Raw genomic sequence first — 21,814 nt, forward strand, 5'->3', positions numbered from 1 at the left:
TTTGCTCTCTTAAATCTGCTAAATATAGACCAGAGGAAACTGTAGGGAAAAACTACAATGAAATATTTATACATATACATATATATGTATATGTATATGTATATGTATATGTATATGTATATGTATATGTATAGTGTGATTACTACATGTAAGAAAGAATATTTGTAAAACTGAGGAAGGAAATGACCTCCACTTCACGTTAAAATGTTAATAGATGCTTCTTGTGTTTATACAACATAAATTTCCCCTATAGTTAAGATCACTGTACTTCTTCCATCACACACACACACACACACACACACACACACACACACACACACACTTTAACAAAATTATTTAGCTTTTGATGTAAGAATCAGTTTAAAACAGAATGATGCGTGAAGGTTATAAAGTTATATAAATCATCGCTTCCTAGTCTTGTTATCACCGACATTGTAACTTGACACAATAGAGCATGCTTACCTTGTTCCATGGAAGTTACTGTGCTCATTCGCTACTGTGTGATATTAGTTAAAGTTTACTCTCGGGCTCACTGTTGATAGCTTCTCTCGATTCTGTTGCATTACATTAATCTAATAAGTCTGCAGTTTACTTTCAAAATAATATTAAGATAAACTGTGATTCTTCTGATCCAACCTTATTAAGGCTAGATGAATACTAGTATTTATATCAGTGATTTTTTTTAATGACCCTTCACTGAGTGAGACTGTGTTTTTCCAAATCCCTTTTTTCTTTTAGCATTTCAGTATAGTTTGACAGTAACATCACTTTTAAAGTCATTCTATTAGGAAGAAAAAGAGTCCAATTCTGATTGTCGAGAAGTGTACTAAAGTGCACACTAGCTACTCCTGGCACCTGTGGTTTTTACACCTGTAGTTTTTCTTTGGAGAGGTAATGTGCTTCTCTGAAGAAATTTTTTATTACAGTGACATTTTTAGGATATACCTAACGCATTTTTTTCATGCTAGTGCTCTGAGAGCAATAATATAGGTCCCTGCTGGGCAATAGGCAGAACTGATCCTTCTATTCCCCATCTGATGTAGGTGGTAGAATATAATTAGCTGTGCTGGAAATCTTCCTTGATGCCCCTGAGCTGGCTGAGAGGTGAGTTTTCAATCATTTACAACTCTCTGAACTCTTCCAGCCTGTAGCTTGAATAAAGATTATAAGGAGTTCTTGTCATATGTAAAAGGAGACCTGTTCAAAGCTGTTTTGGAAAGGATTCTAGGGCATGGTTTCAAAAATGCAAATGAATTATACATTTCTAATTTACAAAAATTTTGTTTCTTAATAAACATCATTTTTTGTAGAACAATGGACTATTAATTCCCACTTTTGCAAGGATTATTTTGAATTCAGTATTATATATGGGAAGCAATTTTATTATGTTTTTTTTTCAACAAAAGGGTATTATATTTTTTATAAGTGGTATAATTGACTCGTAGATAACTTAGATGACATTTTCTTGTCCTTAGGAAGTAGTATGCTCTATTTCTGAAATATTTTTTGACATAAATTTTGCTATGATTGTTGAGCACTGGAAATATTAATAAAGTAACAAAAGTAAATATGAGATATAATGTGCATGTGCTCATTTAGCAAATATTTTTAAATAAATTCAACCCAAAGGGTTTCACTTTTAATGAGTATAAGTAATGTGTACATTTGTTTCTAGTTCATCAAATGTAGAAGAAAAAAATAAAGTATTTGATATGTAAACACAGTATATGGTGATAATTGTGAGAAAATATGTTAATAAATTCTTCGTGTAAACTTTGTGTCAAGAAAAGAAGTTCTGGAAATAGTGTTGAAGATGAGAATTGATGAATCAAATTGACCATCTCTCATTTTCATAACCCTTACCTCATGGTTTCATAGATCGATTGTTTGGGCTCATAGAGTATCATAAAATAGCTTCAGTGTTTAAAAACCAAGATTTTCAGCTGTAAATTATTGTCCTTGTATTATATAACTTGTGTTTATTTAGGAAAATAAATAACCTTCACATCACACTTTTTCTTGAGTTTAAAAATATATCTTCAGGATCCACCTCTTCAGGAAATATCATTGCTTTTGTTTTTCTTTCTGTAATATTACATGTTTTATTTTGAAGTCTTTCTTTCTTGGACTGTAGAAGAGTTTATAGACATGTTTAATAGTTTATTTATTTATACAAAAATACATTAAATATTCTGCTATTTATGAAGGGACATTCCAGGTCTAAAGTTTTTTTTATTATTAATTTTAACAACCTTGTTTACTTTCTGTTATCTATATTATACAATCCACAGTCTATGAGATATCATTATTTGATTAAAAACTACAACACCTTGTATTATTTATGAAACACAGTTTCATCCTGGCTAAATTTGGCACTATCCCTATTTTCAGTGAATAATGGTACAATTAACTTAGCCAGAGGAAAGCTCACAATTGTTTGGAACAGTATGTTTAAAACTGTGGCTCATCACATGAAGTTAGTCGTTTGTGTAATGAATATTCATCTCCCATCTTCTGACTTATTCCTTTCCTTCTTTTCAAAGCATACTTTATGCATTCCTGTGCCTATTGGTGGCGTTTATCATGTTTCAACACATCCGTAAAGCACACACTGATAAATTGGGATTAACAAGCATTTCTATTGCCTTTTTTTTTTTTCATTTATATTTGGAGTCTCCAAAGACCTTAGCATATAATTTGATAAATGACTCGCAGTGGATCTCAATCTTCCTAATGCTGAGACCCCTTAATACAGTTTCTCAAGTTGTAGTGACACCCAAGCAATATTAATTTCATTGCTCTTTCAGAACTGATATTTTGCTAGGATTATGGATTCTATTGAAAGTATTTGGGGGGTATGAGGTTTGAAGATTTTAGGCAGAGCCTGTAAAATTGCCATGCAACCCTCAAAGCTGCCATGACCCACGTTTTGAGAACCGCTTCAACTGTATGGGTCTCATTCTGTTACAAGCACAAGAAATTATTCTCTCCCGTGTTACTAATATTTATTACCACTTTTCCAAACTACCTTTATACCTGGGCCCTTCTCCTTCTCCAAAGAATTAGTATTCAAAACTAATCGCAACTTTTAATGCTTCCTTTAGGACAGAAGACACGAGGCATTCGCTGTTAGCTGCCAGGCGTATTCCACTTTGCATAATGTCTGGCAGTTCTATTCATTTTGCTGCAGATGACAGAATTTGAATTTTTCTTTATGTTCAAATATTTCACTCTGCATGTAGAGTACATTCTCTTACTCTTCCATCTATCAGACCACAGTTGAGTAGGTTCTATATATTTGCCATGGTAAATACCACCAGAATAAACATTAAAGTGAAATGTTACCTTGGTTTGACTATTTCTTTTCCTTTAGCCACCCACCTTGATAGGATGGTCAATCTCTTTGAAGTTACTACAGAAATGTCCCCATTCTTCTCTATAATGGCTGCCCTGATTTTCATTCCTGTGAACAGTACACTCTTCTCCTATACCGTCATCAGCATTTGTCAACTTTGAATGACAGTCTTTCTATATGGTATAGAATATATGTATAAATTTACAGGAAGCAAAAATAAAGATAGAAAATTAGGATTGCATTAATATAAGATGCCATTAGCAGTGAAAGGCATTTTCAACAGACAATGAATATCAGGATTTCATTTCTCACTATTACTTTTTTCATTTATTCATTAAATATTTTACATATATTTTTGAGATGGAAGCCAGCCACCTAGAAATGGACTGTGAGAGGTGTCTGCATTAAGAAAGGATATTAACTAATTTCAGATAAGATGAAAGTTAGATAGGGAATATGGGAAATAGAAATGAACAATGATGATCAGGTAGAAGATGAAGAAATGAAAGGATGGATGGAGATGGATGAAGACATAACAAAAACAAAGGGTAGCATGAAAACCAATTTGTAAACAGCTTATAGAGAAGCCAACAGTCAGTAGATTCAAAAGTACTTAATTGGAGAAAGTATTAGGACATGAAAGAAAAGGGAAGGAATTCTTATCAATACTTTTATATTATCTGTCTTCTTGATGATCACAATCATATTAAAAATATTTATTTCTATCAATCTATAAACCCGTATTCTGTATGTCTCTTGAATCATGTGCGTGTAAATGGACAGAAGAGTAGATCAATTAATGAGAGATAGAAATATATATTTATTTGTAGATACAAAGATTCAAATTAAGGATACCACACTGCATCTCTCTGCTCTATGAAACACATCTTAAGTCATTCTCTTGACATTTTTCCTTCCAGTTTCCTTTTAAATAAAATCCAGTCAGTCTTTGATAATGCTATTTCTACTCAAACTCTGACATGTTTACCAATTTACTCTTTACACCTAATGGTAAACTGTAAGCTCTTATCTTTCATTCTTTTGTAATGAAGTAATGATCCAGTTAAATCTCGTTTGATCGAAGTCTGCTATTTGTTTTCTTGGGTTCCCTTGTGTTTGTTTTCTTTTACAATACTCTTCAAATCCCTTACAGTCCCATTTGAGCTCTGTTTAACCAGACACTCCTTTAGGTCCCACACCTGGGCATCTCTAGGTATGACCACTCACTTAGTCTTATGTCTTTTAACTAACAGCAGGATCCTGAATGCTGTCAATTATCTCCTTAGACCTCACCACTAAACAACTCCATTTCTATATACATAGCAAACTAACAAACAAGCAAAAAAACAACAAATAAAAACCAAAACCATTATGAACAATCCTGAGGTTTTTTCCTATTCACACAATCCTTAGTTGTCTTGGCCTCATTAAATTACAATACCTTTCCTCCATCATTTTTTTGTTTTGTTTTGTTTTTTTCGAGACAGGGTTTCTCTGTGTAGCCCTGGCTGTCCTGGAACTCACTTTGTAGACCAGGCTGGCCTCGAACTCAGAAATCAGCCTGCCTCTGCCTCCCGAGTGCTGGGATTAAAGGCATGTGCCACCATGCCAGGCATTTTTCCTCCATCTTAAGTGATCTTATATCCTTGCATAAATTCAACCCTTTCTATTATTTTAGCCACACTCATTATTGCTGCAAATTACTAATATAATCCCTACTCAAAATCACTTTATTATTTTATTGATCTAAAATATCATCGTGAATTGAAAGGTTGATGGTAATATATTTTAAGAGGTTACAATATATCAAGCCTTTTTTATGTTTTGTCATTAAAATAGCTATCTCAGTACATTTCAGAAAAGCTAGGACATTTAACTCCTCTTCTAGAAACTGTTCACATTCTCATAGAATTTAAAACCTCCTGTGACTCTCCTATATTGCCTACAGAGAGGCCACTCCTCTAATCACCTCAATCTTTTTCCACCTACAATTAAAATAAATTAATTTAGCCAAATGAAACTTAGCAATCCTCATTTGATGGAATACTGTACATTTTACTATCAGATCAAATATATATAGCTTGAGAAATTTTCCCACATTTTGATGATAGAAATATGGTGATAGCATTAAAGTTTCATATCATTTTTAGATTTCTTGAGAGTCTTCTAAATGTCAAACAAAGTCTATTTTATGGATACTAAGTTTTATAAATGTATTAATGATGTAGTTTTCAGATTGAAGGTTAGATTCTTTAGATTAATTATGCATAAAGTCCAGGCCAGTATAAGTTAACAACCAATATAAGAAGTCAATTTAAAGATTGAAGTCTGGATAAAATAATATACTATATTGGCTTTTTGGAGCTTTACAAGTACGTTTTAAGTTTACTATACCTAGAAAATCGATATGGGATTTGATAATTTAGTTTAAAATAAACTTTTTTTTTTCACTTCCTGTTAATCCATTTCTTAAAATGGGTCAGCTGTGAGAGAAATTTAAATATTTTTCCTTTGATTACCTCTTTCTTTTCATAGAAATAAAGCCATGGGATTAATAAGCTGTTTTTCTTTGGCTAAGATGCCACCTTTTCTTAGCAGTGTCTGATCTGGTAACCAACTTCACCAGACTGGAATGCAGCCCATTGGTGTCACCTGAAGAAAGCTGACATGGCCTTAGAAGAGTGCTTTATGCCTCACCACACCTCTTTTAAAAATGCTATTAGTGTACTTGCTAAGGAGATGAGGGATGTCTGATTGTGTGTGTGTATATTTTCACCATATCTCCAGTACGTAGTGTTTTGTACAAACTCAGTCCAGATTGTGTGTTCAGTTGAAGTAAAGGGTCACTAGTAGTGTTAGCATGCTTATGCCTCAATAGTACAAGCTAATTGTTTGCTGATATTTGTAATTGTCACCCACACATGCTACACTGTTTTTTATTGTTGGTTTTAAAGTTTTGCCTTTCTCTAGATACTACCCCATGGTCACTTAACTGTTAAAAAAATGTGATGGCTTCTAATGAAATAATAACGCCAAACCCTGCCCCTTAATATACTTTTACAAGTGAAATTTGAATTTGTCAAGTATTTCAGTCATGTCTGAAAAAAAGTTAGAGTTACTGTAGAATGTCTATGTTTACATTTAATAACTGTATCAGTGTATTCAAAGATATATAAATTATTAATTAATAAGAATTCATTTATTTAAATATTACTAAGGATTGATAATTATTTTATGTATAATTTAAAGTCTCATTTTGTTACACAATGTATCTTATGTAAAATTTTCAGGCATATTTTATTGATAAACAGTACATCTGCACCCTATTTTTAGGAGCTAAAGTTGAAAAGGTAATAAAGATTATCTGTTATGACTTTGTCCACCCCTTACTAAATTCTAGGAAATAACTGCTCCTGCTATTTTGATCACCACCACAAGATAGTACACTGCATCATTTTTTATTACTAAGTAATGTAATTTTTAATATATTTTCACAAAATTGACAGCACTCTTCCTTGTACTGGAGTGAATACTTGTCGAATCTGTTTCCCAACACAGGTAGGAATGCAGGGTCTTTGTTACATGTCTTATTTTCTCATACCCAAGTATTTCGAATACCTCAGGCAATTTATGTTTCATACTTTTTAGGCATCTTTCATCAAATTTTCTCCTGATAGTAATGTTGTTAAATCAATTACACCTTCTATCAATTGATATGCATCAGTGGAAAACTTTATCCCACACCTCTTTGACATGTAATTTTAAACAAGTGTACAGAAAAGAATATAATAGTACAACAGGATATGGTACGTGCTGCTAAGTTGTTTGATAACATCCATAACATATTTCCCCTTTTTATGGATAGTGGTATGCATCCATTGACCTTATCCAAGAGAATTCTTACAGTAAAACTTCCAGATGCCATCCATGTATAACATATATTTATATATTTATATATTACTACACAAAAAACAAAACAACCAAATAAACCAACTGCAGCATTCTCTCCTGTTCATGGCTTTATATTATAATAGTTTTCATTACACACTATCTTTAAAGTCCCTTTGTTTGTCAATTAAAAAAATTTCTGACAAGGTTCAGTGTTTTTTTTTAAGTCTTCCTTTTGACTATTGTTTTTCAAATTATTTTATTTGAAATTGAGTTTACTGATATAGGAAACAGCTCTAACATATGGTGCTATATTGTGAAATGCAATGTTTCCAATACATTCTGCAGTATGTAAGTCATATTACATGTATTACCAACCTCAAATATTAATTATCAACTTGTAATAACAAAACACCCTTAAAATAATGTTCCAATTTCCTTTTCTTCTGAGATTTTAAACAGCTGGGTCCTCTTGAACCAAGAACCTTCTTTTTACACCTTGAAGGAGAATCTTTACACTTCTTTCTAACATATGATTACAAGGAATGTTTAGTATACATACTAAGCAATACACTGTGAAATTGTTCTTTGATATTGGCCACATGTTGAGAGATTATAATTGTAGCTTTAATTTTCAGATGTATGATGATAGACAACATTCAGTTTTAGTATAATTATTTACTAATCTTGTATTATTCATATATTTAATGAATAACACTTATTTCAGTTGATTTCTAGTTTTATTTTTAATTGCATATATATTTGTCTATGTCCGTGTATGTGTGCATGTGTATGTGCATTAATGTGTACAGGTGTGCATGCATGTGTGTGACATGTGCATCTGTGTGTTTGTGTGTTCTTGTGTGTGTGTGTGTGTGTGTGTGTGTGTGTGTGTGTGTGTGTGTATGCAAGTAGCCTCTTTCCTGTGCTTATCATAAGAGTGGAGCATATCTTATCTCTGACTCCTTCTATCAAATCTTTCTCTGATTCATCTCCTTGTCTGTTCCTCAATTAGACATCACTTTCAAATACAGCTGTCTTCTTCTACAAACTACCTTTGCCTTCATGATTTGGGATTAAGGGCTTGTCTATATTCCAGCCAGAGTGATTAAAGTCCTGTAATATCTGTATTCCAGCTGGATTGCACAGATCTAGAAGGTATTTAAATATGATTCCTTGACAGAAAAGCTATGTTGCTGGATAAAAATTCTTCTTCAGATGATTGCTATGAGTTCAAGTCCAGACTTAATTACAGAGAACGCAAGATCAGGCATGGGTAATAGTCAAAAATCCTATCTCAGCAATAAGAAAAAAAATTAATAGAGAGAAATGTTAAATGTCTAAATTATATATGCATATATTAATTCTTTTATAAAATAATAGAATGATATATGGGTTATTAATAAAATATTCACTTTGATTTAGTAACACCCATGTCCTTACCTCACCCACCTTCTCATTCCTCCTTTCATGTTTGACTTCCCTTGTGCTTCCTTGTATTTTCTCCATATGACCTGTGCTGTAAATCTCTCTAGTTTTGTTGGTAGTCCCTGTGAGGTCTCCTTTCTGTCTTTCCATTCTCAACAAGTTCGCTGGTTAAATATACAAAACTTTATATTCAATGCCAAGTTCCACTTTGAAAAGTGGTTCCTGGGGGTGGGGGTCAGGGGAGGCAGAAGACTTGAAGTCAAATAGTGAGTTACAAGCTCAAGAAATTTTTGCAGAATGGTCTCTTCCAAGACAGTTCTTTCTTGCAATTCCAAAAACTCTGGATAGCTCATCTCTTGAAGACCAAAAGGAAAGTCTTTATTTGCATATCAATTCAGTCATTACCCCAGGTTCCCCTCTGCTTGGTCCATTATTCCAGCTCCAGGATCCATAGAAAGAAACAAGAACACATTTTTACATTACAAATGAATTTAGAGATATGCCTGCCTTTGTTATGCACAGACAGTAAACTAGCTGGGTGGGAACCCACCCTGAAATTACCATTCCTATCAAACCAGGGCTTGAACCTAAACAAACTCTGCCCCAGGCTGATCTTCAACTCAAAAACTGTCCTTCTTCTTCTCTCTTCAGAAAATAGCTACCTAAATAAAATGAAAACTAAAACAAAACAAAACAAAACAAAATAAACAGAAAAAAAGTAAAATAGCCAGTGATAAAGCACATGAGCACATATAACTTAGAGACACACACTTTTGCATACACATAAATTGCATAAAACACAAAACAAGAAACTATACTATATATAAGCAAGAGACCTGTAAGGTTAAAAATAAAATAATAAAAACTTTTAAAATATCCATACAAGGAATTATGAGACATGTAATTTTAAAAAAAAATACCACTGAGTAGGTTTTTTGTTGGTCAGCTACTGCTTTTGAGATATAGGACTGCCCTTAAATGAGGAGTTCATATCCATGCTGCCAGTCTCTGTGAGTGAGTGCCTTTGTGTGTCAGTCCTGTTGAGTATAGAAGCTCTTTTTTTTTTCTTGCTGTTTCCCATTCCCACTGTTCTTAAAATCTTTCCACCTCCTGTAATGCAGAGTTTCCTGTGCTCTGAGACCCTAATCATAGTCAAGAATCCTTTGCCTAATAAACTTACCAGCAACAAAAGAAACTAGTTCTAATATCACCAGCTTTATATATTAAGTTTTAGCACATTGAACTTGGAGAATTTCAAAAATTACAATCCTGAGATATTTGACCCTTTTTCCTTCACTAAACATCATAAATGATCTTTGCAAATTACAAGTGAATCTAGCTTACTTTTTTGTGAAAAATATTCCTGATTTGTTTTTTAAAAGATAAAGAGAACTTGAATATGTTCTATGGAAGGGTGGTGAGGTATGGGGAAAGGGATGTCTCAGAGGGCCCATGCCAAGGCATCCCTTCCCGCTGAGGGAGACCAGGCCACATGATGGTATAGTATAGAATAGAGTTTATTCAGGGCATGGAAAGGGGAGTACAGAGCGTAGGAGAGAGAGAGAGAGAGAGAGAGAGAGAGAGAGAGAGAGAGAGAGAGAGAGAGATTGAGAGAGAGAGTTTGTCCATGAACATGTGGCAGGGGGAAGAGAATGGGAAGGGGAGAACAAGAGCAAGAGAACAAGAGAGGGAGGAGGGGGCAAACAGCCCCTTTTATAGTGGCTCAGACACACCTGCTATTGCCAGGAAACAGTGGGGGAAGTTTAGACAGAATGCTAACAATTTTCATATATTGGTCCATCTTTATAATAAACTCTTTCCTCTGAACTCTACTTTACGAAATGTTAATTTATACATAACTAGTATAGCACACATTGTAACCATTAATTTGATCTAACTTTTTTTGATTTCCTGATAAGCAGGTAATTATCAACGTAATCAATGGTGTGCTTCTCCCCTTTATCTCCTATTCCTATCAGAGTCCCCTAAACCATTATATATTTCTGTTTTGTCAGATCAATTGTAAGTGATATTTCAAATTTGAAAAGTCCTTCAATATAAGACACTTAAACTCCTTTTTCCCCCTTGGGCTAATAGTTTTACAGTTTCCTATGTTGAGGTAGGTATAATCACTTCTTTTCATTGATAAGCATTTTATTAGATGGAATGTTATCCAGAATATTAAAAAGCATTTTTATTTTATTTTATTTTATTTTATTTTATTTTATTTTTTAATTTTGGCTTTCGTAATCATGCTGTTCTAAACAAGGAATTTTTCACCAGTGTTTGCTTTCATGTTTGAGATGCTTATCTAACATACCTGCACCATTTTACATTCTCAGGGGCAATGTATGCTAGATCCAATTTCTCCATGTCCTCACCAGCATTTGGACATATGTACCTTTATTACAATCTTATTAATGGGTGGGATATGGAGAGTGATTGGCCTTTTCATGAAGGTTAATGACTTTGTCATCCTTCATGATGCTATTTCAGATCCTTAAACATTATAGATTCTTTATCATAGTTTTGTGTTTTCAGCTACTTCTTTCACACGGGATTCGCCGTCTTCATGGAGGTAACATCAGCTCAATATTCATTTTGTCATCTTTCAAGTATAGGCTTGTACCTTTCACCACTTTGCTTATTTTTCCAACTGTCCTTACTCCAGACCGACTTTGTGGATATACAACTCTAAAGTGATCCAGGAGTAGTAAATGTACATTTGTACATCACCCTGAAATTTGGCACAATTTTTAACATGAAACATCAATTTCTCTTTATGTGCTTTCTTGTAAATGGCTGCTGTACTATAGTATTTTTTTTCTTGCAGTATAGACAAACAATACCTACATGGTGCACTCCTTCCATTTTCAAGTCACCTTAGTTGATATACTGAATATCGGCTCTACTAGTATTGACTATAATTTGCTGTCATTTTCTCTAAGCTTGGGAGTCTAATGCCTTTGCTCTTCTTGGTACTTTTATATCTCCAGAACCTGGAATAGTGTCTACAATATATCTTTAGTAATATATACATTAACATCAAGGAAAAGGTGGAAATAGCGATGCATATTGAAAAAGGTTTTGAGAGCTCTGTGATCATACATTAGTGACATACAGCTGCTATCACTTTTTTAAGGTTTAGAATGGTGTCAGAGTACAAAAGTACCATTTGTTATATGTGAAATCGTTTATAAATACTGTATTTGATTCTTCTGTTTTTCTGTAAACTATTGATTGTAAATATTAAGAAAAGATTGTATATGTAAGCCAAGAAAATGGTACTACACCCTATGAAAAGTCATATTAGGCATTTTTATTGCCTGTACTATCCTTTATTACACATATTTATGATTCTAACATGAAAAGTAATTACACAAAAGGTCACTTCATAAAGGGAAAATAGAAAGTAAATTAAGAAGCACCAAGAAAGCCAAGAGGAAAGAAAATTAATGCTAATAGTATACAGAGACCTTAAACAGAACAAAGAGAAGGTTTCTGCTTAAAATTCATGGTACAACTACTAGAACTGGTTAATGAAATATTCATATAATTTTTAAAAATTAGGCAGCTCATTGGTAATAAGCTTTGGAGTGTGTTCCTACTGATGTATTTAGCAGTTTCACTTTGCTTTATGTCTAAATATTTGAAACCAAGTTTAATTGACATCAATATAGTTAGTTGCAATGCTGTTATAAAATGAGGATAGCTACAGGGATGTATAATTGGGTCCAGTCTTCTACATTTTCCTCGGGTCCTCTAGGCAGACAGTCTCTGTACCTCTCTGAATCAGAAGAATAGGTCTCATGACCTGGTTCTCTTATGTACACCAGATGTGTTCTTTGGGTTCTTTTGCATGTCCTGGATGTATTGACTTTGAATTCTTTTCTCCACACCACCCAGTTATCATCATTTGTATATCTTAGCCCACATTTATGTGTTTGGAGAACACTAGTCGGATTCTACCACATTCATCTCTGTGATAAAATTAATTTTTATTACACTTGGAAATTAATACACTGATTCTCACTTAAGTGGGAATGTCACTAAGGATAAAGAATATTCCATTTCTTCTCAACACTGTATGTGGAGAATCTGATTTTCATAGAATAAGTGAATAAAAGCTTCCGAGGGGATGAATGGGTGAAATGATTCATAGAGCTCTCAAGTTCCAAAGGACTGCATAACTGTCATCAGAGTGTATTGGAAGCTGAAACTGGAGAAGCCAGAGTTAAAAGACAGCCTGGGACTTAGAGTAAGACCTTGACAATAAATAAGTAAGCACAGATTCATACAGAAGGAACAGGACTAAATGCACTGAAAGTTTTCAAAGATGTGATATAAAACAAGACAAAACGGTATGTGTATCTGTCATGTCAGATACCCTCTATGTGACACAATGATTCTAAATGTACAATCTATGTCAACATCAGATAACATACATGTATGTTTAGTTTTTATTCATTATTTTGAAGAAGAGGGTACTTTTCAAAATTTCAATCGATTTACAGTAACAATTACTGAAAATATTAGATTTTTAACTAAATCAGGATGATAGCTATTCTCTGGTCTTTCAATAATATATTGTTGAAATAATAGTAAGCTCTATGTGTAAAAGTTTTACATAATTACTGAACTGTTACACAATAAACCTCTTTTAAACTGACCTTCAAGAAAGGCAAAGATTGAATCAAAGTGCAAGAATTTCATTTCTATGAAGGACAAAAATGATAATGTTCAGGCAGACACTTGGCTTTCTAATCATCTTACTTAATTCAGTGGTAGACCCTGGAAGAACTAGATAGGGAGCTAAAATGCCCATTAACCTGTCACAATCAAATATCAGATGTCTTAAATGAATCTTCAGGCAGTGTTGAATCAAAGCCAAGATATAAATGAATTTTCTTTTAGGTTTGTGTAATGCCTTTTTGTAATACAAAGAAGAGATGTCCTTTGGAATGTCAGATATAGGAAGTAATGACTTTGGTTTTCTAGTCAGATGCCCGTAGTGAACTTTACGGAGACTAAGTTAATTCTGAAAATGACTTAATTTTCAATGAATCATATATTTTAATGTATTTCTTAAAATAAAATGTGTACTTTGTTTCTATAGTAATGTGGGAAATCAACATTTTTACCATTGGGTTGACGTTAATTTAACATACACTAAGGACTTCTTAATTCAAATTCTATATGATCTAATATTGGTTATAAAAAGAGATTGTTTAATTGTGGGGAATAATTAATCACTTTTCATAATTTAGTTAATAATGCAATGCAGTAATAGAATAAGGTGTTGGGTTTTGGCCTGAATTTGTCTATGTACCATGTGCATATAGTGACTATGGATGTCAAAACAAGATTTTTAGGTCTCCTGGGACTGCAGTTACAGACAGTAGTGAGTAGCAATGTCAGCCCTGCAACGTGAGCTTGGATCATCTTGGAGAGTACCCAGTGCTTGTTCCTGTTTAATGAACTCTCCGGCAGCATTATATGCATTGTTAACAATATAACATGTTGCTACGTTCAAATATAGTCCATTGCAGTTTTTTAACCAAAAATAAATTACAACAGAATTGTTCTTCTATTTACTCTAATAAATTTTATGATTACTTAATTTGTTTCCAAACATAATAGAATATATTTTTCTATTATAGGCACTGTTCTATGGCCATAAATATGGCCATAAAACAAAACTGTAATTTCTCACATTCATTCAATATTAGCTTTATTGAATGTTGTAGGGTCTGTAGATTGGAAAATCACTTAGTAAAAGCATTTGTCCCAATCAAACTATAGAGGTCAAAAGTGCTATAACTCATTTTTTTTTTAAAAGCAAGCAAGACTGTTGAACAGTAAATAGTATCTGTTCAATAAAATTAAACAATAGGGGAATCTTGCAGTGTAAATATGGATAATAGCAATAAAGGTGAAATAGTTTGAGACAAGGATGTTAGAGTCTTAGAGAAAGCACATGATATTCAGGACAGTAAAAGGAATTTGAAATAATTTGAATTGATAGTATTCAAATTATAAAATGTACTCGAACAGAAAGGTGATAACACATGAGGTTCTTAACTGTCAGACTGAAGGAGTGGAGTTTTACTTGGGAAGTGATGATATTTGCAGTTATACAGGCAAGGTGAGATGAAATATTCATGAAGTTATTATGAAAATAAAAAAAAATATGCTGAGAAAATATATTCTTAAGAACACGGAGAAATGCTTTCTGCATTTGATATGGTTTTGGTCAGAAAAACATAAGAAATATATCTGTGTGTTTTGCACAGTTTGAAAGTCGTTCTGAGTAACATTCAGCTAAAAAATGTGCCTGTTCCCTCTTAAATCAAGAGACACATATAAATATCCTTCAAAGAGGTGGGAGTAGAGATTAAGTAGCTGTGCACAGTGTCGGATTGACTGATTGAAACAAAGTTGCTGGAAAGGAAAGGAGAAAGTTGAGGAAGGTGACAGGCTCAAATAAGTCAACATTTAGAAAATACATCAATAATTAAATTTCCAAACCAATCTAAGGCCAAGCATTGATACCATATAGGACATGCCAAGAGTTCCTATCATGGAAAGAAATTCAGATGTCCCCAAGTTGTCTGAAGTAGATAATTCCAGACCTGTGTAACTGTTGGGTAGGGGGAATATAATTGTGATTGCACCAGGAAGAGAGGCAGAAGCACCTGAAATTTGAGTGAAGCCTGGCCTACATTGAAGACTATCTCAAAACTAAGTGAAGAGTTTAAGTATACCCCTGCTGATTTGGATGCATATCAAATGCCAATGCCCTTGAAGTAAGGGCATCTTTTGGAGATCCACAAGAGGAGAGGCCTTAGAAAGAAAAAGAATAGAGAAAATCATCCGTTTACATGTGAGCAAGGCTGGTGAAACAACATAAGTAAGTGACGTATGCTGATTGAAAAGATTATAGAATGCCCAAAGCCTCCTGGATTGCTCCAAAGCCAGGGTCTGCTTGGATAGTCTAAAGAGTAGCTAGCAACAGGCAATTGTGGGCACCGTGAAAACCAAGTGTGGTACATTTACACAATGGAGTACTACTCAGCTATTAAAAACAATAGATTAATTAAATTCTTAGGCAAATGGGTGGGAATAGAAAATAGCATCTTCAGTGAGGTAACCCAGTCACAAAAGAACATAAATCGTATGCACTCATTGATAGGTGGATGCTAGCCCAAGAGCTTGGAATACCCCAGATACAATCCACAGAACACATGGAGCTCAAGAAGAAGGAAGACTAAAATGTGGGTGCTTCAGTCCTTTTTAGAAGGGGGAACAAAATACTCAGGGGAGGAAATATGGAGACAAAGTGTGGAACAGAGACTGAAGGAAAGACCATCCATAGACTGCCAAACTGGGGATCTATCCCATATACAGACACCAAACCCAGACACTATTGTGGTTGCCAAGATGTGCTTGCTGACAGGAGCCTGATAGGTTCTGATAGCTGTCTCCTGAGAGGTTCTGACAGAGCCTGATAGAGGCAGATGCTCACAGCCAACCATTGGACTGGGCATTCCTCCAATGGAGGAGTTAGAGAAAGGAGTGAAGGAGCTGAAGGGTTTGAAACTCCATAGAAAGAACAACAATATCAACGAACCAGACCTCTTAGAACTCCCATAGACTAAACCACTAACCAAAGAGTATACATGGAGGGGGGACACATGGCTCCAGCTGCATATGTAGCAGAGGTGGCCTTACCTGGCTTCAATGGAGGAGAGGTCCTTGTTTCTGAGAATGCTTGATGCTCAGTGCAGGGGAGTGCCAGGTCAGGGAGTCTAGAGTAGGTGGGTAGGTGGGGGAGCACTCTCATATAAGCAGACGAGGCAAGATGAGATGGGGGTTTCAGGAGGGAAAACCAGTCAAAAAGGATAACATTTGAAATGTAAATAAATAAAATATCCAATAAAAATGCAATAAATAAAAATAACAATAAAAATAACAATAATAAATTGAAAAGAAAAAGAAAAAAGAAAGCCAAGGGATAAGTATTTATTGGTACATCAGACAGGAACATTTGCATTTCACAGGCTAAGTGATCTCTGTGTAATTGTGGAGAAGGAGTTATTTACCTTATATAAGAAATTTGTAATTTTACTTTTAGATTTTCTCAGTCTTCTTTTTACATTTTATGAATTCTTGTTTTTGATGTTCTTCTGTTTAATTAGTTTGGTGAGAGATTGTCCTGTTTTCTGAAACTATAGCTTGCTATTATGTGTGAGTAAGAAATTATATTGGGGGATATTTCATTATCAAAGTTGTTTAGAAAGATTACTTTTTTTCTGGTATAAGGTAAATTCTAAGTAACCTCTCAGTACACGATAATGTAACAATATATTGACAAAAGTATAAATTTACCATGTATCTTAATACAATGCATAATCAATTTCATGTTGCCTAAATGTCTTTTGGTATGAATTGAATTTTGATGATCCTAAAATTATTATGATAACATTTCTCAATTACATAGACATTTATTTTAAAATGTATCCATGTACTAAGCCACCCACCATGAGAACAAGGCAGCAAACACAAGGGCCTGCATAGTCTTGATCTGCATCTGGTCCTCTGCAAATGTATTATAGTTTTCAGTTTAGTTTTTGTAAGGGACCCCTGAGCCTGTGAATGAGTGGGTATCTCACTCATGTGTTCTCTTGGGCTCTTTTCCTTTTGTTGATGATTTTTGTTTCAACTGATATTTTATTTTGTTATATTTTATTGTTATCTTTTAGAAACCTATTTTCTTTCCTTCTTTCTTTCTTGCTTCCTTGCTTCTTTTTTCCTTCCTTCCTTCCTTCCTTCCTTCCTTCCTTCCTTCCTTCCTTCCTTCCTTCCTTCCTTTCTTCTTTTTCTTTTTTTCTTTCTGTTGTATTTTGTTTTTCAAAAAGGGTTTCTTTGTGCAGCACTTGCTGTCCCGAAACCCACTCTGTAGATCAACCTGGCCTCAAAGAAACAGAGATCCAACTGCCTATACCTCCTGAGTCCTTGGACTAAAGGTATGGGCCACCACTCCCTAGTGCCTGTTCTGTTCTAAAAGGAGGCAGAAAGGGAGTGGATATGGAGAAGGGAGGGGAGGTGGGGAGAAACTGGGAAGGATAAAAGGAGAAGAAATTGTAATGAGTATATATTGTAATGTGAAAATAATCGATTTTCAATAAAAGTGATAAAAGTTACAAGAAAAAGTAGCAAAGAGATAACAAAACATGGTTGATAAAATATGTGTGCCAGTGCGCCTAACAGGTGACTGTGGGAAACGAGAGGCAGAATACCCATGGGGCAGTCAATCCAGAAAATGTATGTCTAAATGTATTACTGTACTCTTCAGTTTCTAAATGAGTTACCAGCATATTTTCAGTGATATGCTTGCATAATTAACACGATGAATTTGGGGACTGTTTTTTCATCATCACAAGAAATCGCCCCTTTGTTTTCTTTTCTGAATGATTCTGCACAGAGTCCGGATGGCCGCATCGAAGTTAAAGGGCAGCATGGACGCTCTTCACTGCACATTAGAGATGTGAAGTTGTCAGATTCGGGGAGATATGACTGTGAGGCCGCTAGTCGGATTGGTGGGCACCAGAGGAGCATGCACCTGGACATCGAATGTAAGTCACACTCAGTATGGGTTGCCATTGCGATCACTTTAGGTGGGTGGAGAAAATACACATTTTATAAGAAAATTAAAATGAACAGTGAGTTCTTTTATTTATTTTTTCTTATTCAATGTGTTTCTTCAGAGAGAAGGCAACAATTCAGTCAATTCCCAGAGTTCCTAGAGTTAGTTACTACTGTACATGGTTACCCTTTGAAACATATAACGGAAAGTATTATATCAGCTGAGCCATGCTTTTACTTGATAAACAAGTCCTTAGACTCTCTCTCTCTAGTTCTCCCCCGTCCTCTCTGCCCCCCCCCCTCTCTCTCTCTCTCTCTCTCTCTTTCTCCCTCTCCCTCTCAGTCTCCCTCTCTGGCTTCCGTTGCCCCCTCAATCCCTCCTCCCTCTCTGTGTTTAAAGGCCAAACTCTTAAATATATAGATGTGTTTTCTTTCTTTCTTTTTTTTTATAGATGTGTTTTCAATCATTTCTAATTGTATTGAATTAATTCCATCAGTATAAGAAGTAGAATGCAATGGCATATGCCAGTCTTTTACATCATTAAAAAAGTGTTTATTGTCTGTAAATTACTATTGTATTGATAAAAGAGGTTGGCAATGATATTCATGATTGGGTGCATTCTAGACTATGTAGAATTCTAGAATTACTTGATTAAAGGTTATTATAAATTAAGCATCTACCCTAATTCATAAGAGTGGAAGTAATTTTCTATATGTGTGTTTTTCTTTATTAATTACTTTATTTGTTTAAATTTCAAATATTACCCTCTTCCTGGTCTCCCCTCCAAGGAACTCCACCCTATGTCCCTCTAGTTTGTCTCTAAAAGGGTGCTTCCCTGAATGCACACCCAACCCCACCTCATCCATCTAGCATCCCCCTACTCTGGAGCATCAAGCCTCCATAGGACCAAACTACTTCCCTCCCTCTGATGCCAGATAAGGCAGTCCTCTGCTGCATATGTAGCAGGACCCGTGTATACTCTTTGGTTGGTGTTTTAGTCCCTGGGAGTTCTGAGGGGTCCTATTAGTTGATTCTATTCTTCCTTTGGGGTTGCAGTCACCTTCAGCTCCATTAGCCTGTCTCCTAATTCTTCTATTAGGGTCCCCAGGCTCGGTTCAATGGTAGGCTGTATCTGCATCTGTCTTAGTCAGGTATTGGCAGAACCTCACAGAGGGCAGCCATGCCTGTCTGCAAGCACATCTTGGCATCAGAATAATGTTAGGGTTTGGTGTTGGCAGATGGAATGGACTGCACAGTGGGATGGTCTCTCGATGGCCTTTCCTTCAGCCTATGCTCCATTTTTGTCCTTTACACAAGGACAGTACTAGGTTAAATTTTTTGAGATGGATGGGTGGCCCCATCTCTCAAGTGGGGACCATGCCTTTATACTGAAGGTGGCATCTACAGGCTGTATCTACCCTTTTGGGTCTTTTGGCTAAAGTCATCACCAGTGGGTCCTTAGAGCTCTTTCCACCCTGGAGTCTGGGACTTTCTAGTGGTTCCACATGTTCCCCATCCCCCACTGCTAAATGTTTCTATTCAATTTCCTGGCCCTCAATACTTATTTATATTTGTACTTCTGAGCCTCTGGTCTTCTTTCCTGTCTCTTCCCACATCTAGTCGCCCCCCCCCCCACAAACACACACTTTATTTTCTCCCCCTCTTCTCTACCATTCAGGTCCTTCCCTCCCTCTGCCTCCTGTGATTATTTTCTTCCCTCTTCTAAGTGTGTTTGAAGCATCTACACTGTGGGCTTCCTTCTTGTTAAGCTTCAGATGGTCTGTGAGTTGTATCATTGGAATTCTGAGATTTGGGGCTAATACATATCAGTCAAGACATACCAAGCATGGCCTTTTGGCTCTGGTTTACCTCACTCAGGATATTAGGTTCTAGTACCATGAATTTGCCTACAAGCTTCATTAAATCATCACTTTTAATAGATGAGTAGTGTTCTAATGTGCAAATACACCACATTTTCTGTATCCAGTCTTTGGATGTAGGGCATCTGGGTTGTTTCCCATTACTGGCAATTATAAAGAAGGCTGCTATGAACATAATGGAGTGATGTTGTAGGTTGAGTATCTACATCTTGTTATATTTTGGAGCATCTTCTGGGTATATACCTAGGAGTGGTATAATTGGGTCTTTAGGTAGAGCTACTTCCAATTTTCTGAGGAACAGCCAGATTAATTTCCAAGGTGATTGAATCAGCTTGCAATCTCACCAGCAATGGAGAAGTGTTCCTCTTTTTCAGTATCCTCAGCAACATCTGCTGTCTCCTGAGATTTAGGCATTCTGATTTGTGTGAGGTGGAATCTCAGGGTCATTTTGATTTGCATTTCCCTGATGACTAAGGATATTGACCATTTCTTTAGGTGCTTCTCAGCCATTTAAGATTCCTCACTTGGAATTCTTTGTTTAGCTCTGAACCCCATTTTTATTAGAATTATTTGATTTTCTAGAGTCTAACTTTTTGAGTTCTTTGGATATTTTGGATATTAGCCCTCTATTAGACATAAGTATGGTAACGATCTTTTCAAAATCTCTAGGTTGCCATTTTGTCCAATTGGCAGTGTCCTGGGCCTTACAGAAGCTTTTCAGCTTCATGAGGTCCCATTTGTCAATTGTTGGTTTTAGAGCCTAAGCCATTGGTGTTCTCTTCAGGAAATTTTCCCCTGTGCCGATATGTTCCAGCCTCTTTCCCACTTTCTCTTCTATTAGATTCATTGTATCTGGTTTTGTGTTGAGATCCTTGATCTACTTGGACTTCAGCTTTGTACAAGGTGATAAAAATGGATCACTTTGCATTTTTCTACATGCAGACCTCCAGTTAGACCAGCAACATTCCTTGAAAATGCTCTTTATTATTATTATTTTTTTTTACTGCATGATTTTTTCAAAGATGAAGTAACCATATATATGGGATTATTTCTGGGTCTTTAATTTTTTTCATTGATCAACCTGCCTGTGGCTGTACAATATCATACAGTATTTATCACTATTGCTCTGTAGTACAGCTTAAAGTCAAAGATGGTGACAGAAAACTCTAGAACAAAAACAAAATGCCCTAGAAGAGTAGATGGCAAGAAATAAACTCACAGGTAAAATCAATCAATTAGAAACAAAGAGAACTAAAGAATCAACCAAACTAAGACCTGTTCTTGGAGAAAAATCAACCAGATGGGTAAACCCTTAGGCATCTAAGTAGAGGGCACAGAGACAGTATCTAATTTTGGGTCATTTATATAGTTCTTTGTCCCTACCATCTGCAGCACAAGTTAAGCTTGCCTAAAATATCAGCTCTAAACAAACAGCAATGAATTAAACATCTGAGTCATTTTCAGGTTCACATCTGTTAATTTTCCTTTCTCTTGAGATTGGCTATACTCTTCTGGTTCATTTATTGTAAAGATATGTTGAATTGTTTCATGGATACTGTAAATATTCATGTTTCTGCACATTCTGAATATTTTATAAAACATATGAGTATTTTTAAA

At 35.1% G+C, this 21,814-nt stretch overlaps 1 protein-coding gene across 2 annotated transcripts in view; it reads left to right on the plus strand.

Annotated features, from left to right (window-relative positions):
* The window catches only part of Ncam2 (neural cell adhesion molecule 2), a 423,594-nt gene that overhangs the window by 271,392 nt on the left and 130,388 nt on the right, over positions 1 to 21,814 (plus strand). For both annotated transcript variants that reach the window (NM_001113208.1, NM_010954.4), the window contains exon 9: positions 18,156 to 18,306. In NM_001113208.1, coding sequence (NP_001106679.1) covers positions 18,156 to 18,306 — 151 coding nt within the window. The remainder of the gene's footprint in view (positions 1 to 18,155; positions 18,307 to 21,814) is intronic.

This window comes from Mus musculus, chromosome 16, assembly GCF_000001635.26.
Source record: "Mus musculus strain C57BL/6J chromosome 16, GRCm38.p6 C57BL/6J".
Lineage (NCBI taxonomy): Eukaryota > Metazoa > Chordata > Mammalia > Rodentia > Muridae > Mus > Mus musculus.